This window comes from Carex rostrata, chromosome 6, assembly GCF_964058835.1.
Source record: "Carex rostrata chromosome 6, lpCarRost1.2, whole genome shotgun sequence".
In the NCBI taxonomy this organism is placed as follows: domain Eukaryota; kingdom Viridiplantae; phylum Streptophyta; class Magnoliopsida; order Poales; family Cyperaceae; genus Carex; species Carex rostrata.
Window position 1 is genome coordinate 2189195 of NC_135923.1, and position 18768 is coordinate 2207962.

The 18768-nt window shown below is 34.7% G+C and overlaps 3 protein-coding genes across 4 annotated transcripts; 1 reads left to right on the top strand and 2 right to left on the bottom strand.

Annotated features, from left to right (window-relative positions):
• Positions 1-204: 204 nt before the first annotated feature.
• Positions 205-3054, top strand: LOC144555883 (pectinesterase-like). Its single transcript, XM_078304319.1, has 3 exons — positions 205-720; positions 1784-2101; positions 2206-3054. Exons 1-3 carry the CDS (start codon positions 222-224, stop codon positions 2880-2882), a joined length of 1494 nt encoding a protein of 497 aa, XP_078160445.1. The 5' UTR covers positions 205-221; the 3' UTR covers positions 2883-3054.
• Positions 3055-3259: 205 nt separating this feature from the next.
• Positions 3260-7233, bottom strand: LOC144555431 (CHY-type/CTCHY-type/RING-type Zinc finger protein). 2 transcript variants are annotated; one of them, XM_078303754.1, is made up of 12 exons: positions 7139-7233; positions 6963-7050; positions 6831-6869; positions 6567-6599; positions 6386-6463; positions 5913-5956; positions 5778-5818; positions 5445-5527; positions 5275-5366; positions 5090-5159; positions 4379-4417; positions 3260-3582 (listed from the first exon to the last, which is right to left on the bottom strand). In XM_078303754.1, the coding sequence occupies exons 1-12, from the start codon at positions 7195-7197 to the stop codon at positions 3469-3471; spliced, it is 780 nt and encodes a 259-aa protein (XP_078159880.1). In that variant the 5' UTR covers positions 7198-7233; the 3' UTR covers positions 3260-3468. The 2 variants fall into 2 exon arrangements, with proteins under 2 accessions (XP_078159880.1, XP_078159879.1); XM_078303753.1 differs by having other exon boundaries at positions 5910-5956.
• Positions 7234-10811: 3578 nt separating this feature from the next.
• Positions 10812-18392, bottom strand: LOC144556175 (Nucleoporin interacting component (Nup93/Nic96-like) family protein). The gene is made up of 16 exons (XM_078304678.1): positions 18187-18392; positions 17971-18062; positions 17473-17539; positions 17323-17382; positions 16571-16660; positions 15602-15871; positions 15074-15169; positions 14836-14970; positions 14691-14744; positions 14518-14601; positions 14340-14426; positions 13643-14252; positions 12886-13178; positions 12199-12380; positions 11554-11842; positions 10812-11154 (listed from the first exon to the last, which is right to left on the bottom strand). Exons 1-16 carry the CDS (start codon positions 18286-18288, stop codon positions 11077-11079), a joined length of 2589 nt encoding a protein of 862 aa, XP_078160804.1. The 5' UTR covers positions 18289-18392; the 3' UTR covers positions 10812-11076.
• Positions 18393-18768: the final 376 nt, after the last annotated feature.

The window sequence follows — 18768 nt, forward strand, 5'->3', positions numbered from 1 at the left end:
TGCAATATATATTAATGTTTCATTTCATATATATATATATATATATATATATATTTAGTATATACTCCCTAGAGCTAGGTGTCAATATGCAATCTCTTCTCCATTAATTTATAATGGAGAAGAGTTGTCAGCAAAGATGTTAGAATTGTCTCTCTTTACTATTTAAGAGCTATACCTACCTTTCAGTTCTAAACTTCTAATTACGATCTCGCAAATAAACAATGGCTTCCTACAGACATCTCTTCTCCATTATAACAATCATCTTTCTCATCATATACTCAACACCAACTAGAGGAAGCCAAGTAGTATCTCTCTCGAAAAGCCGAGGTGCGTTATCTAACCAAATCAATAAGATCTCTAGTGTGCAACATCACCTCACAAATCTAAGCAAGATATACACCAAGAACAAGTCACTCGGTGTATGCTCCAAGGTGTTAAACGAAGGAAACCGTCTCCTTAACAGTGTACACAGGCGGATGAAAGGTGTGGCTCGGTATGACTCAGACGCGTCGTTGTCTCTCCAAACAATGTATTCAGCTGCAACAACTTATCTTAGGACATGTGATCGAATATTGAAAGAAGCGAAGAAACATAAAAAAGCGAAACAATTTCGTGGCCTTCGACATCGTCTTGACGACATCGGGAACAATTGCTTCCTAGAAAGTTATACACTTCGTGCAATAAGCCGAGCCACCGTACCCAGGAAGAAGCCCAAACAAGGTACACACTTGATCAAATTAAACTGTTCAGCTGTTCTGTTTAAGTAAGTACCAGTAAAAGAGCTGCACTAAGCAGCTGAGTTTTAACTTTTGTTGGGTTAAATTTCTTATCAAAATTATATTTAGACAAGTAATTAAAAGTTCATCTCTGCTGCTTTATTTTTCTATAGGTCCAAAGATAGGACTACTATTGCTGGGTTTTGAATGCCACTGTATTTTAAGAAAATTTGGGGTATTTGGTTTATTTAGTGCATACTAATTAACAGATAGTTTTGTTACATCTCACATGCATGGGGTATTGCTTGCTTAATGTATACTACCTTTCAAAATTATAATCCAATTTTATACTGTAATCATATGTCCATAAATGTTTCTTCTGACATTATCAAAGAATTATTACATGGAAATTGGAAAGCAAACATTTTATATGAAAAAAAAAATGTTTAATTTTGATTACATATATATATATATATATATATATATATATATATAAGTTACTCAAATAAAGCTAATTTACATGTCGTCTGTTAAAATATTTACTGGATTTTTATCTAGGTTATTCCATTAATGTCAGTTCTTAATACAATTTTTTTCTTCTTAATTATAATTGACAGTGGGAAACCTTGTAAATTAATTACCACTATATGTACGTAGTTTAAGAAAGCACAAAGTATTTATTAACATTTCTTTTTACTGATAATACCATTTTATCATTTTATATAAAAAAATAAATAAAAATTAAGAATTTGATTTCACCATAACCAGCAACGAAAGTACACTTTTCTTGAATATTGTTGGCTCCAAAAAAAGTAACTGTCTATAATAGGTTAAGAAAATTTATAATAATTGGAATTTAGAATTACATCTGGTTATCATAAAAATAATAATTTGCTTTGAGTTGGGCCGAAGTAACATTGGGCCTACTCAGCCCATAAAATGACATCCTCATTTAATTAACCCAAGTAAATAATGTCCTGCTTCAAGATAATTACTCTTTGATTATTTACAAGAACATTAAGTTTGTACATAATTAATATATCTATTTTATTTTTTGCCTTGGAAAGAATCACCATTCCACAAGATTCATTATGCTCGTGATATACCGAGAACACTCCGAAGAATTCCGAACAACCGTCGCATTGTTGTTGCTCAAGATGGTACGGGCCATTTCTCGACTATCGGTGCAGCCATTGCAGCTGCTCCTACCGGAGCCACCGAGTACTTCTTAATAGTTGTCAAGGCAGGAAGGTACAATGAGAAAGTGGTGGTGCCAATTGAGAAACCATTTTTGGTCCTCGTTGGTGCAGGAATGGGCGCGACTGTTATCACCGGAAGCCGTAGCTATGCATTGGGGTATAACACTTGGGATAGTGCCACTATCGGTATGACATATATTTCACAACTTAAAATGTTCATCTGTGTTGATGACAATAGCCCTGTGTGCTTGTTAATTAATTAATTAATTATTTATGTTTAATTTTTACAGAAATATACGGGCACAACTTTATCGGGTACAACATCGGCTTTGAAAACTCAGCTGGCCCGCAGGGCGGTCAGGCAGTGGCAGTGTTGTGCAGCTCCAACCTCTCCGTTTTCTACAAATGCGGTTTTTACGGGTTTCAAGATACGCTTTACGCACATGCCTGGTTGCAATTTTACCGCGAATGTGACATCTACGGGACAATTGATTTTATTTTCGGCGACGCATCCGCGGTCTTTCAGTCTTGCAACATCGTAGTGAGACCGCCTCTTCTCGGGCAATCTAACCCCATAGTTGCACAACAGCGTGAATGTCCAACTGGTAGGACCGGTTTCACCATCCAAAACTGTATCATATCAGCAGCTCCAGGGTTTCCCAGTAACACGAAAACGTACCTCGGTCGACCCTGGGGAAAATCCACACGAGTGGCATTCATTTCGAACCAATTCAATGTGATGATAGATCCAGTCGGTTGGCTCCCGTGGTATGGAATCCCGACTCAGGTGTACTTGGGCGAGTTCAACAACACCGGTTCAGGTGCCGACATGGCCGGTAGAGTGACATGGCCGGGCATCAAGAGGTTGACACAGCCCGAGGCGTATAATCTCACAGTAGATGCCATGCTTGGAGGTGGACGTTGGCTGGATAGAACCCGGGTCCCTTATGTGAAAGGGTTGTTCTAGTTGTTTAAAACTTTTAATGTAGTAACAGATTCTTCTTTTTTTTCATTAAAATAAAATATTAGCATTAGCTATAATAGGCTAGGCTAGTTTCGGGAAATTATGTAGCGCTTAGATTTGAGATATCTCAGTAATTTTTTTTAACAGCATGGTTAAGAAAAAAAATGATGAAATAAACTGCAGTTTAATTTGGTTCAATGAAGTGTTTGAGTTTGCATCCGAACCATTCAATCGTAATCTGGTCCAATTCGGTAAAAACTGTATTGCACGGAGTTGCTTTAATATTCGCGCTAATATATCTAATGAACAGATCGAATTCAGAATTCAAATTCATGGTGATGTTAGGTTAACCTAGAAGAGAATTGGAGATAGCCAAACCCTGGGTTGTAAAAGTTTTAGTATTTGGCATTATAATTGGATCAATGTTTTCTTCTTTTTAACTATAAGTACTCTGCTTGTGTTTATCAATACAGATCCACCAAATTAAAACAATAATTAATCGCGTAACCTATATGGTCATTTGGCTTTAATGCAATGAATTTGATTGATATAAATAAATTGGTGCTGGATTGGAAAATAGTATAATCCATCAAGGCAGTACCGGGGGAGCAATGGTGCGGGTATTGTAAGAATTGCAATGGCAGCACTTCTGACCAATGACATGAAAGAAAACTTCAGTGGTATCGTTGCACAGGATCCATACCTACCAGTACAATATTGCCAAATAATTCAGATCATTATTCAAAGGAACTAATACAGACTCCTTTTGGTATTTAAATTTGAATGCCGTATAGATTCTCCTAATGACTTGAACCTTGGGTTTTGGTACAATGCATGGAAGGTTGGATTGAATTCATATCCTCTGCATTAACACACAGTTTGAGTTTAGATCCTATCCATTCGTTACATACAAGCACGAATCTTATTGGGACCCCGTGCATTACAGGTGTGGGCCGGATTGGCCCGGTATTCTGATTAGACGGCCCGAAGCTAAACTCAAATGGTGTGTTAATGCAGAGGATGCGGACTCAGGTTGGGTTCAGCTACCGTTGAATTGTGCACTAACAATTCGAGAGAACATATGGTCCCTGTGTTTCAGATCAATCATCCAATACAATTAAGTTCTTGTTAGGTACGATTCATACTTTCTCAAATGAAAATAAAGTTCTTGTTTGCCTGGGAATTATCAATTGTCTAACAAATTGGAGAGGATCCAAAATGAAAGATCATATGTTTTGTCTCATTCTGGTTCTGATTTTGTTAATGTTACAATTAACAGTAATATAATAAGCTCAGGTACAAGTTAGTGAAAACCTTAACAGAGAAGCTACCTAGTTTGAACTGGACTCACAAAATTTTGCATTTAATAATAGGTTACTGGTCCAGCGAGGTTAGAAGTATGATATGACAGCAATTTGTTGGGGTGAACTCTCAAGTAATAGGATTGATGGTTACAAATTTTATTTAGGTTTTCTGGTAAAGAAATTAATGTTACTAACCTTATATTGGTAATCCTCGGGCATGGTTGTTGCTTCGACCTTTATATATCAGAAGAAACCAGGAAAGCAAAAATGAAATAAATCATACAATTAAGGAACGAGTGTTTATCATAGATGGTAACAATATTTCAATGAGAAAAGATTTACTGTGGTCATCATATAAAAACTGAACACACTTTCAACAATCATATGGCACGATAGTTTCAATAAATAACAATAATATTAGGGGCACGATGGTATCAAGATTGAATTTTTTTATAAACCATAATTAGAAAAAAAGATTTTTACCAAACTAACATGATTACTTTATTTTCTTTTTACAAAAACCACAAGGACCGAAATGCCATTTCGGTCCCGAAATTATTTTTTTTTTTGGGACCGAAATGACAATTCGGTCCCAGGTAATTTTAAAAAAATTCAACGTGTTTTTTCTCAAAATATGTGAAAACGGCTAGGACCGAAATGGCATTTCGGTCCAAAAAAACAAATCGGGACCAAAATGGCATTTCGGTCCTTATTGTTTTTGTAAAAAAAAAAAAAAAGTAATCATGTTGGTTTGGTAAAAATATTTTTTCTAATTATGGTTTATAAAAAAAAATTCATCAAGATTCTTACTATTATTTCAAGTAATTCCATTTATATTTTTTATTATATTATGCTATTATTATTTCTACTTCTATTTGTACAGTTTGCTTTTAGCAAAAGTAATACCTCATCATCAAGTTTTTTCCAGAACTTTGACATGTCAAATACTGATTTAGAGCATATAGGACAGCAAAACCTAAACAAAAGAAAAGTTAAACTCAAGTTTAAACTTGAAGTTTCAAAACAAAAGAGAAGGAAATAAAAACAAAAACAAAATAGAAAGAACAAAAATAATGTTCTCTTCGACGTACTTGTCATGCTTTAGCATCTCAAGAAAACACGATGAGTGCATGGTATGACCACATTTTAGTACTGTCGTCTCTTGCAAGGAGTCGAAAAGATACTAAAAAAAAGGAAAAAATTACCTCGTGTAAGAATAAGAGACCAAAAAAATGAAACTAGGTTTTCGTAGAGTACTAACCTCGTAACATATAGGGCAATGGTTTCTCATCGAGTTTTCAACACATGAATGCTTATTGCGTAAGCCGACAGCATAACAAGATCCTGTTTATATTAGGGATAAATGAAAATAAATCACACAAATTAGTAATAATGAGAAACAATTTTTAAATATTCAGCATCTTTTGTGTTGCAAAGTTGAGTTACTAAATAGAGCCTTGACAGAGATTTCATTGATGAAAAATTGGATTCCAGTTATTTGCATTGAATTTACCCTTTATTGTACATATGATGCTAAATTGGACCTAATTAACTATGAATTTATTGATAGTACTTGTACTATTGAGGAACATACCGCATTTCTTGCAATGAAAATAGTTCTCCTTGCCACCAATTCTATTCATTAGAAAAAAAAATAATCATCGTTCAAAAATACTCTCCGCATAAGCAAATTTTAATATTGGAAACATTAGAGAAGAAAATTGACAACCTACAGATACCGCAGTCGTCACAATGATAATGCCCTTTGTCGATCTACACCAAAATCAGAACAATTATGTTAGAGCATCTACATCCCTGGTATTATTAGAGTTTCTAATCGGATGTGGCAGTTTCTAATTCAGTTTCAGGAATGTGGGAGAGTTTCTTATTTAGAAAATAATTTCAAAAGAGTTTTTTTATTAAGAAACTATTTATAAACTTCGTGCAGGTCAAATGATTGATTCAAATTATTTCTCATTTTCAATTTGTTGCTGATGTGGCATAATATAAACTCTAAAATTAATTTCAGAGATGTGAGAGAGTTAGAAACTTTAGAGATTTTAATTTCTAAAGTGGTTAACAGTTATTTAGAAACTCATTTGAGTTGTTGGGATGTAGGTGCTCTTAATTACGTAAAATTTTAATTACGATTTCAATTTATTGTTATTGAAAAAAAAAACAACAATGTCAATGAAATCTCACATCATCGTCGAAAAATTTGCAAACTGCACAGAAATACTCGCCCATTCTGACCCCACAGTGCGAGCACATTTGCGCCACCTGTGAATCAAACCAATTTAAAACACCAGAGAAATGTAATTTACTTTTGTAAAAAGTGATAAATATTAATTAGTAAAACAAATTAAGATATTTTTTGACTTACTGGTTGTTCAGCATCACAAATTAGACAGATCACCTACAAAAATAAAAAAATAAACATTCTGGTAAATTAAGGAAACTCACAATGACTGGGTAAAGATTTTATCAGAGCAGTTTTTGTCTCATGCAGCACACGAACCATATACAGCCCTTTTGGTTCTATAGTATGTGCGCTGCATGAAGCTAAAACTACTCTGTTAAAATCTTTACCCCAATGACTTCTGTATACTGGTAATAAGTAAAATAATACAGAAATTAAAAACTGAACCCGTTCAACTTCTTGCCGATTTATCTCATGATGATCTCTCTGAAACCAACAAAAAAAAAAAAAATTAGGAACTGAAAGGGATATTTTCACCAAATAAATTCTCAGAAAGAGAAGAAGAGAAAATTGAAATACTGTTGATTCGTTGTGGCAATGACGACAGTAAAAAATCTCGTTACAGCATGGAGCACGAATTTTGCACCTTCTCCTATAATGCTTGCACCTGATCAAACCAACCAACCCACATGATACATTTTAATTTTTCAATCAACACATGGAGAAATTGAAAAGGGAGAGAAAGAGAGGAGAACCCATATCCCATCTTGCCAAAATCCAAGCGAGAGGTCTCTTGCTCTTGCGCCTTCTCCATTGGCGTAGCTTGAGTTGAGTTGAAGGAGGAGACTGGAGAGTGTGCGCTTCTCATAGCAATAAATACACTTTCTTCTTTTCTTTATATCAGTATCAATGCATCAGCATCAAAGTAGATAAAGTGTTGATATCAAAAACAAAAGATATAATATATAAGGGGGAAATGTTTCTCATCTCCAAAATATCAAATTTGAAATTTGTAGCATTTACAAATAGAGAAGGGATTCACTTGCAATATTTGTAAACTACAACATGTTATAATATTTTGGTTTTGTGATTTTTAAAGTTCAAATATTTGATCTTAACCGTTCAACATTATATTAATATTAAAATATGCTTGGTGATTAAATTTTATATTTTTTTTATTTATAATTATTTTACAAAACTGTTGTGTATATTTGTAAGTTACACCATCTTACGATATTTAGTTTTGCGATTTTCAAAGTCCAAACATTTGATCTAAACTGTTCAACATGATATCAATATTAAACTGTGCTTGGAGATCAAATTTTATATATTTTTTTATTTTTGTTTTACTTTTTATTAAGTATTTTACAAAATTGTTGTTTTTTAATGGTCTAAAATTGTCTAAAAACAGTAATTTTGTAAAATACTTAATAAATAGTAAAATAATGTAAAATTTGATCTCCAAACACATTTTAGTATACATATCATGTTCAACGGTTTGAATCGACTATTTGGACTTTGAAAATAACAAAATTGAATTGTTGTAAAATGTTGTAACTTGCAAATGTTGTAAGTGGATCCTCCTCTTTAAAATAATCAAATTAAAAAATTAGCAATTGGAGAAATCTTGGCTCTCTGATTTTTTTTAACTTCTCTTTTTAATTAAAAAATTATATATTATTTGTCATTATAACTGAAAAAGATACGTATTAATATTTGTCATAGTATAACAATAGTTAATTGAATGGTCGTAATTACATGATCTTGGGGTGAAAATTGATCAAATAAGAATATTTTAAAATTTAAATATGAGTTGAATATTAACAAATAAGAACACAAATTACATATTAAATAAATATGAATAAGATCATGAATGATTAGAAATTGAAATAAAACAACAACAACAACAACAACAACAATAACAAAAAAAAATAAAACACGCTCAAATCTCATACAATACTTGCATCTTATTGTGAGGTAATTTTTCATAATAGCATTTATAAACAAATATAAATATTACAAATAAAGCAGCATCTATATCATGTGTTCAACCATAATAGTAAACAACATATTTTTTTTTTCATAACAAATTGAAAGCGGCAAAACATATATATATATATTTAATAATCAAATATTTGCATTTTTCAAAAAAAAAAATATAGATATTTATATAAGCTTTCGAAAATTAAAAATATATTAGTATTCGGGAAATATCTAAATAATTTATGTCTGTATTCATAAAATTTGCATGCATATTAGGTTATGAATGTATAATTTATTTATTTTATTTTCACCCATAACTTGACCATCTTAATAGTTATGATAAATAAATTTGATGTTGAATTCAACGTTTTGTTTGTCAATTGATTCAAAGTAAAACTTGTATGAGCTTTTATGCTTACCACAAACTTCTTGATTTTAACTTCAAAATTTATTAAATTAGCTTCAAAAAACGACTTAAAAATTTATATCAACATTACTAGCCGAGTATATGTTCTAATTTTTTATTTTCCAAATTTATTACATAACAAGTAAATTTCTGAAAATTAAACGCAGAAAACTATTTCATTAAATACGCCTTGATTTTATACAAAATAAAATAATAACTGAAACATTTGAATATAAACACTTGATTCATCAGACATATTACATAGTCATAATTTGATGTAAATATCAAACTCTTTTATATATAAGTTTAGATTAATATTACCATTATCTAATGATTTGTAATATTGATAGTTTGAATAGACTATCTTTTATTTTTTGTAAAATTATATTTAGACTGTACAAAATATGATAAGTATGCTATAATCAAATGTAAATAAACTTAATAATGTTTTTTGTTGAGTATCTCACCATTTACAAACACTAAATAAAACAGAACCAAATCTGCTTTTTTTTCTTAAGAAAATGAAAATACTCATTTTCTTCCATCTGAACCGTTTGAAATCCATCACACGGATTTAATTACTTTTTGTTTTCTTTTTAATCAATCTAATTTATTGAAACGATTCAGATGTAATTAAAATTGTGTGATAGATTTTGAACGGTTCATATGAATGAAAAAAAGATGCTCCAAGTAGAAGCCTTTTATGGGAGATGATATTGGTGGGTGATCTTTTAGAGGGATTGAAGAATTGGTATCCTCTGCATTAACTCAAAAGGGAATCTTTTGAGTTAATGAATTCAGATTCGTGCAGATTAGATCCGCACTAATATTAAAGGCTCCCTATATTATAAGCAAGGGCCGGATTAGCTCTGTTTAAAATCAGACGGTTGAGATTCATTAACTCAAAAGATTCTTTTTTGAGTTAATGCAGAGGATACGCAGTCGGGATTGAATTGGCAATAAAGAAGAATGCCTTGGGATTTGCGTTCGACGTGAAGAGTAATGGAAAACGCAGCCAACTATTTAATATTCTAATATAAGGGAGGGGTCACTTAAAACAATGAAAATTATTGAAAATTTAAAAGATCACTGTAATGAACGCAGCGAACTATTAACATCTAATTTTCCGAATACGAATCGGATTTTATCAACAGTTCCACACCGTTTTCACCCGTAAGGCCGTAACCTCATTGCAAAGAAACACGAATTTATGAAATGCTAATTTAATGAACGCCAAGCTACCGCATGCATCAGGATCAATCATTGGTTTGCAAAATTCTTGTAAGCAAAGACACATTGATAAAAGTTGTCTGGTCTTTTGTAAGTGGATAAATTATAAAAGGGTGGGAACTGAAGAAAGCAACCTGCCCCAGACCAGAGGAGGAATTCTCCATTGGTAATTGGTAAAGGGGCAGTTCGGTTGCGTACAAATTAAGAAATTCCAGTTATGGGCATCTACGTTGCGCAGTCAAAAGGTATTCCTAATTTAATTTCCTATTACTACTTCCCCAAAAACATTTAAGATTGTGATCATGACATTGATGATGATCTTTCTAGATCTGAATATCGAATCAAATTTGATTTGATGTTCAGTCAGAGTCGTTCGATCTACATCAAAATTCACACGGACATCCTTAAGATTCACATGGATAAATATGCATTAACCTTGATGCAAATTGAACGGCTCCAATCAAACATGAGATCAGGTTTCAAAGAAGAAACAATTAGTCATCACTGATATCAAACGAGTTACAAAAACTGTTAGTTAGCTTTTATTACACTATCAAAATAAAATCGGAAGATAATTTATGAATCAACAGCTTAAAACAAAAGAAAATTGTGCTACAGTAAAGATGTGTTAATGCTATTTTTTCTACTTCCCTAAATAGAAAAAAAAAAACGAGGCATGTATGCTTCTAGAATGAAAGGACAGAACAAGGTCTAATTCTTTGCAAATTGGAAAGCATGAACGCATGATACAACCAAGCCCAAGTTAAATTTACCCAAGGGGAAGGGGGGAAAGCATGAACGCATGATAATGCATGAAAGAGCGCCTCACAGGCTCAACACCCACATAACTGAAAATTACACGGGGAAAAAAAATACAACTAGAACCCCATAGCTATCCAGACAACAACTTTTCATGAAAAAGAAAGACAATACAAGTACAATTGCTATAAATATCACCCACCTGAATTCCCCAAATATGGATTTCCAAAATAGCATTAGAATAGAAAACTCAGGAAGCAGGATTAAGCTGCTAAAAACATAGTGAAATCAAAATTTAACAACTTCAGTGGATAGTTATATGCTTCGGGCAACCTTCTCGTACAAATCATGTGGCCAATTCCTGCTCATATTGTTAGCTACAATGCTTGCAATCTGCCAGAGCAACAAAAGATATATCAGATAAATAGAAGAAATTTCAAGGATTAAGCACAAGGATTCAATTTACAAATTCTATAGCATAGTAACCAACCTATGTCTCAAATTTTCAGTTTATCTAACGCCGGATCAAATTTTTTCCATTGCCTATTCGGAATGCAGGGGGCAGTATTATTGTTCTTTGAGATTCGTGCAGAAATTATTTGAACACAAAAATTTGAGTTATCTCAGGGGCATATCACATATGCCCCCTTTCCAGATTTAACCTTCAGAACGGCATCAATCAGAACATTTATTTTATACCACAACTTAACAGGGGTGAAGGACGTATCAATTTGTTTCTGATGATCAGCTGAATTCATATACAAGCAATAAAATATAAGACAGCAAGCAAACCTTAGATTTAAGCGCACGTATGGTCCCATCAGCATCTCTAACATTATCCAGGCTAGTGAGTGCGACTCTCAGGAGATCTGGTACACAGGCCTGAACATGGGGGCTGAGGTTCCCCAAATCGGTCGAGGCATTTGGCGAGCGTGGGTCCAGAGGGAGGAATTTTATGTTGACGATTTCTCTCAAGGCCTCAACATGCTGCCCTGCTCGGGCTAGTTTGAGTATCGAAAGGATTGATTCGAGTTGCCTCAGTACTGTTTGTTGATCAATCAGGAGCTCCTTGTCTTGATCACTAAATAGTAAAAGATGATTCCAAAATAAAATATCAGTTCAAATGTTTCATTTATTTTCTCAGAAGTAGACATCTTTGCTTTTTCTTTATTCCTCTTTTTAGTGTTGTTTGATGCCTTTGCAGGGTTTCATGTCTAAAGTGTATTTAAAAGTGGAGACAAGAAAAATATAAGCAGTTAAAATTCCAAATTTATCCCTGAAAATCATTTTGATGTTTGCACTCAATTATTTGTTTTCACAATTATGCTCTACTCTACCATGCAAAAGGGCCACATTTGATATATTTACATAGCAATTATTAGGGCCAAAATGTAGCAAAAACTCGGTCGAAACAAAAAAATGAATAAAACATCAGACCTGGCTTGGGGATAGTTTTTAGAAGCCTCCAAAACATCATCACTAGAACAAAGGAGACTGGTAGCTTGGCTGTCACTATCGAGTCTACCACGTGACATGGCACAAATTGCGTCAGAGAGACACTTGTTTATTGTCTCCAGTGCCATACCAAAAGCTCCCACTCTCTTATGTATCTCAATCGACTACAATGGGTAGCATCAGAAGCTAAATGTCATAAAACAGTCCTTGTGTACTGACAAAGAATTTTTGTAAATATTTGCTTTCTGTTTTAATCTATTCCGTGTTTCCAGATACCTTTTGGAAAATCAATTTTCCATGCTAGTTAATAGAAGAAACCTCGTAAACATTCTTGTAAAAGAAACACACATATACCCCCTACATGTCAGAGTCCGTATCCTCTGAGATATCTCAAATATTCAGTTTATCTAAAGCCAGGCCAAATTTTTTTCCAGTGCCTATGCAAAATGCAGTGGCCAGTGTTATTGTGCTTTCAGATTTTCCACAGATCAGCTCAAAATTTGAGACATCTCAGGGGATGTGAATTCCTACATGTCATCTCAATCATTAATCCAAAAGATGAGAAACATTCATATGATTCTGGATTAACAAGATATTTTATTACTAATTTAGAAACTATAATTCATTTTATAATGAAAACTGCAACTCAGGTAGTTGTCATAAACCAACCTTGTCATAGAGTCCAGTTTCCTGACAATGACGTGCAGCTTCTACCAAGAACTGCTGCCGGGCCCGCAAGTCAGTCATGTACTTGCTCAGCTCCCCCTCCTCTCCAGTACCTCTCCAACCGAGCAATAGGTTAATGCCGCCATCTCTTAATAGTACCTCTGTCAGGAGCTGCCTCAGCATAATATTTCTCTGTCTCTGTTGCTCGACAGTGCCGTTTCCAATCCATGAAGCTTCGCCTCCTCCAATTGCCGAAGCTGCTTGCACATAGTACTCGAGTGCCAATTCAAGATTACCTGGTGTACATGGAACAGGTGTTGATAATGTGTGTTTCACTTTCCCCTTCATATTTGACCGGTTTCAGGACATGACTAACAACTAGAGAATTATTCAATAATTGAAGCTAATTGTTTTGGCGATATTCGGTACCACATTTTAATGATCTGTACTGCAATGAGCCAGTTGCACGTGTCCGGTGACTTTGATGATTAAAATTCTATCTATTTGATTACATTATCATTGCAAATTACCCAATAGCGTACTACATTTGCAAATAGTGCAAAGATGTTGGGCTAGATGCAAGATGCAAATAAGAGACATTTTAGCTCCTCTTAAAAGCATATTAAAAATACAAACAATTGTTCATTCAAGACAAACATTAATTTTGCTTATTGATGTTCTTGATTGTTTCAATTCTCCCTACTGTATATTGTTGCCTGTATTGCCTAGGCCTAAAGAGCTCTAAGGTTGGTTGCATTACCATTGCGTGAGTATACTGAACCGTACTGCCTTATCACACCAGCCACCTCAGCACATGCATCCATCAGACCAGCCTTCTGTTGATTTCCAGAACCTTCCAGAAGAACCCCACAATCTGCCAAACAAATTGCTATATGCACTGCATCAATGCTAACACCCTCTTCTCCTTCTTTTGAGAGGTAGAATATTGCCGGCAAAAACTGCACACTCAGAAGCAACACATATGGGTAAACAAGTGGGTCCCGCCCATTCTTTGTATAGTACACTGGTTCAAACTTGTTCAAATAACTTTGTAAGTCCTCTAGAGTGTAAGGGGCCAGTCCCTCGTTTGAAAAGTGAGAGGAGGAAGCACTGGTAGTTGGGTCCCGCACAGCAGACAGCTTGAACCAAAGAAAGTCTTCTATGGTGGTGAAAAGATTTGGCAGATCACGAAGCATTCGCTCAATCTGACGGCGAGACCCAGATATGATTGCATACAAGATGAGCTTCTTTCGGTCATAGGAGGGACGGCCTGCTCTGTCAATCATTCTCAACATTTTTTCACACTCTTCTGAGGCACCGAGAGCAGTCTCAGATGACACATTGCCCCCAGTAACAATCCACTCGGTAAGCTGTATAGATCAAAAGTAAAAAAAAAAAAAAAATTAAGAGGTGGATAATCTTGTTTATATTGGTCTTGTAATTGAACAGAGAAATACCTGAGGCACGAACTGGTGAGCAGCACGAGAAGATTGAGCAACTCTTCTTGCTTCATCATGATAACCAGTTCTTAAACAGTAATAGATCTACATAATGTATGTAAATTCATATGAGTTAAAAGACAAAAAAAAAAAAGTTAAAAGGCAAAAAAAAGGAGAACATAGAAGGAAAAAAAACCTGCTGCCAAGTAGTGTCAACTGGAGGTTGCCTACGCATATCAGTTGCATCAAAATCAAGCACACCATGATCTCTCAAACGTACCTATACATTATGATTTTAGGATCCACTTCTTAAGAAAAAAAAATTAATAGAGAACTATATCAAAACAAATATATATGAAAAGGGCATACTCGAAGGAATGCTCGGATCTTCTGTAAATTGCCTACAGAGCCACCAAGAGCAGCCTACAATTAACAAGTTTTAATTAACTCATTTAAATATGATTAGATTGGAAACCAAGGTAAAGAGTTCATCATTTAATGAGATGATACCAACCAGCGTAGCATGGCTTTGGATGGTATCCATGATGTACTTCTCATGGCCCCACTCAAGGTGCCTCCTTGCTCCTATTACAAGTGACATCCTTCTAGACACCTTTCGTGAAGTTGTCGAATCCTCACCAACCAATGCCTATTTTTTATTCACCAAAGAAGGTCACTAAGGTTCTTTTTTACATAATGTAATTTACACAAAGCAATTGCAATTTAGAACCCAATTGTAGGGAAGTTGCTACCTGGACGAGGTGCCAAATTTTTTGCATGGTGACGGATTTGCCACCGGAGATGTCAGTCCCCAAGCCTTCATAAGCAGCTCGAAAAGCCGATGCCGGCTTAGAAAAGAAGATTAAAAATTCCCTCAATCCCATTAAACCAAACTTATATGCTTCATAAAAACATGTGAATGCTTCTAAATTAAGCTTATTATTCATACCAAAGATTATACCATGAAACCTTAATTAAAACCTAACATAACCATAATCAGGGGTGGAAGAACATGTAGGGAAAGGGTGCTAAGCACTCCCTATTGTATTTTTATCCTTTAATTTTTTTGCAATAATTATTACTAGTAGCCCCCCTCAGAAAATGAAATAACATGACATTTCTTCATCTAGTCCCCCCCCCCCCCTCCAAACACCCCCTCAGTCTCAACTTTCTGGTTCCACTCCTGACCATAAAGCATCAAGCAACCAGAAACATTAATATTAGAAACACAAAGAACAGGGTACCAATGCAAATTGCATAACTCAATCCGAACTACGAACCTTAAATGGCAGCCGGCGTGATCTAGCTTCATTGAGGTCCCTGACAGTTTCAGCATAAACTGCAGCTTTCTTTTCAGTTATGGTCTTATCAGAAGCCGGTACAATGGCCATTGCAGAAGGACCTGCCGACAATTGAGGGGTTGAGACCTGAGGTGACATGAGTGCAGTACGGGAAAAGCCAGTCCCACCAACACTACTACTTCGTCGGGGTAGTGTAGAAAGCCTGCTAAGGCTTTGTAAGAAGTCCTTCCTTTCCTTATTCCAGTCATCCTGTAGAAAAACAGTACTGAAATCAAAATAAGTTTGACCACTTGGGCACTTACACCCACCATTTTTTGCAAATTGCACCAAAGGCTTCTCATGTTTTGTACTAACAGCAAACATATATTTGGGTTCATTTGCTAATAACACCCAAACATTAAAGAGGTTAATTAAAGGACATGGCTTTAATTCCCCTTTTCAGTAAAACAGTACTGAAATCAAATGAATTTTGACAATTTAGCACTCACACCCACCATTTTTTGCAAATTGCACCAAAGGTTTGCTAATGTTTTGAACTAACAGCAAACTTATATTTGGGTTCATTTGCTAATTACATCCAAACATTAAAGAGGTTAATTATATGACATGGCTTTAATTGCCCTCTTTCAGTATATTACATATATGATCCAAACAATTTGGTGAATAGGCAAGCTCCTGCTAACCTGAAAATTCAACATCTAACTTGGGCTGAAGGTTTAAATATCTAACACAAAACTAGATATTTTATTTAGCAAACAAATCTAGCACTTAGTTGCTCATTACGATATTAAAAGCACGCCGAGGGTTAGTTGCAGCCATAATAAATGATAAAATTAGATATAATTTGCAGAAAATAAAAACGTAATGCCCCTCTCTGTATTGGTGCCTTGTAGGGAAGCAAGAAGAATAAGGTTAAGAAACCGTTAAAATAATGAATTGAGGACTCACCTCCAAAACACGCATCATGTGATCATTAAAGCTTCTGAGGTTGTCCTTCTGAGCTTCTTGGATTGATGAGACAATTGTCATTTCATGGAGCTGAAAACATAAAATGTTCAAAGAATTTATTTTACAAATGTTATGCAGAAAAATATAAATGACAAGTTAACATATACTTTGGTGAAGGGGCAAAAACAGAAAAAAAAGAGAGAAAACAAGTTTTGCCAATATGTACCAAAGATATGTATGATTATACTTTTGGAAAAACCCTTGATTATATTTATAATTAATTAGATGTTGAAGCTAAACTAAACTGACCACCTAGGCCTTAATTTGTAAATTCACAATACTTCGACCTATTTTAGACATCACATCAGGCCTAGTAAATACAATTTTGTTCTCTCAATTGAATTGAACTCACTCCGATTCCTTCTATCTAGTAGTAGTCATCTGTATCTGTTACTATTTTGTTATAATGCATGTTTGCAGTGAAAACAGGTGGGCGCAACCACTTTTATTCAAAACAAATTCTTTTTTTCTCTTTCTAATTCTTTGCTTAGATTCACCAAAACTCTAAAGCTTTTCACTTGTAATAGAGAAACAAATTAAATAATAACTTGTGAAATAAAAAATGTGGGAAAGAAGATCTTCCACAAAAATGAAGCAACTCTAGAAATGAATAAACATTCAGAATTCTTTTGTAATAAGACATGAACAAACCAAAAAAAAAAAAAAGGAAACTAATAAACCTAGCTACATACCTGTTGTAGATACTCCTCCAGGGTAGCTGCTTCAGAAGGAAAAACATCTTCAAAGGTTGTCTACGAAAGTTAACATAAAAAACATTATGCGTCTAAATTTTGAACTTTCAAGAAAGTCGAAAGCTGAAACAAAAGCACATAATTAGTTACCTTAAGCTCAAAGGACTTGAGATCTCTTGCAAGCTGCTCTGCATTTATCCCTTCCCGTGCAAGCAATCTGACCAAATTCAAAATTGAGACTGCTTATACTATATGAAACCATCAAAATGACAAATGTGCACCTTATTTATTACCAAAGTACTCAAGTATTCCATGGCTACCAGTTTTCCCTATCTTCTAGTAGATATGTATCATTATACTCAGTATTTTGAAACATGAGAAAAACAGTTGAACATAAGAATTGAGTTATCATGTGTTGAGATTTGAGAGATTAAATCAATGAGCAAAGAAGTTATGTATCTTTTGACCATTTGAAACAACCAAAGGTAAAATGATAGTAAATATGAACAATTTCAGTGAAAGCTACAAACCCAACACTGGCCATTTATCTGGGATTCTGAGGTTTCTTCTTTGGGGACAAAAGCTAAACCTAATTTCAAGACTTGAGACAGTCTCGTCCTTCTAAGAGAAACAGGAAGAGAAAAAAACCTAGTAGCAGAGATAGATTGCGATGGGGCCTCGCCACGTAGGGTTTTGGCCTTGAGCTTGGTAGAGAGTGACTCCAGCTGATCTAAGCTCCTCTGCACAGGAAACAAACCCAACCAATTAAGACTAAAAATTTAGCACAAAACAAAAAAAAAAAAGAGAAATTGCGATCATTATCCAGATCGAATAAAGAGATATAAATCAGTACGAGTAGGGGACCTGGAGAGGGGGGAAATGTGTAGAGGGGGAAGCTTGCTCGAGAAGCTTGGTAGAGCTGTGGAGAAGCTCCGACCAGCCGCTCATTTCCACGTCGTTCGCCATGGAAAGGGCTCGCTGGAGAAGGTTTTGGTGCGTGCTGTGTAGGGTTTTGGAAAGGAGGGAAAGAAGTGAAAAAACAAAAAAAAAAATGCAAGCTATAGGTTTTGAGGAAGAACGAACAGGAACTTATTTCACACGAGGTACCTCAAATTATGATTTTAAATCCAGACCGTCCGATCTTCTTAAACACGAATATTAAAGACAGCTCGTACATTCACTTCGACCGGATTGGCCCTGATTCTGATCGGACGGTCCGTATATAAAAGTCAAACTTTGAGTTACTTCAGAGGATCTGGACTCGGGGGATTTTGGCTAAAGATTTTAACAGAGTAGTTTTAGTTTCATGCAGTGCATGAATAACATACAATGCTGTTTTGGTTCTATAGTTCGTGCACTGCATAAAGCCAAAACTACTGTGTAAAAATCTTGATCCGGGGTTTAGGCGTTTAGCGGATGGGATTTAGCTCCAATCGAATCGAACCG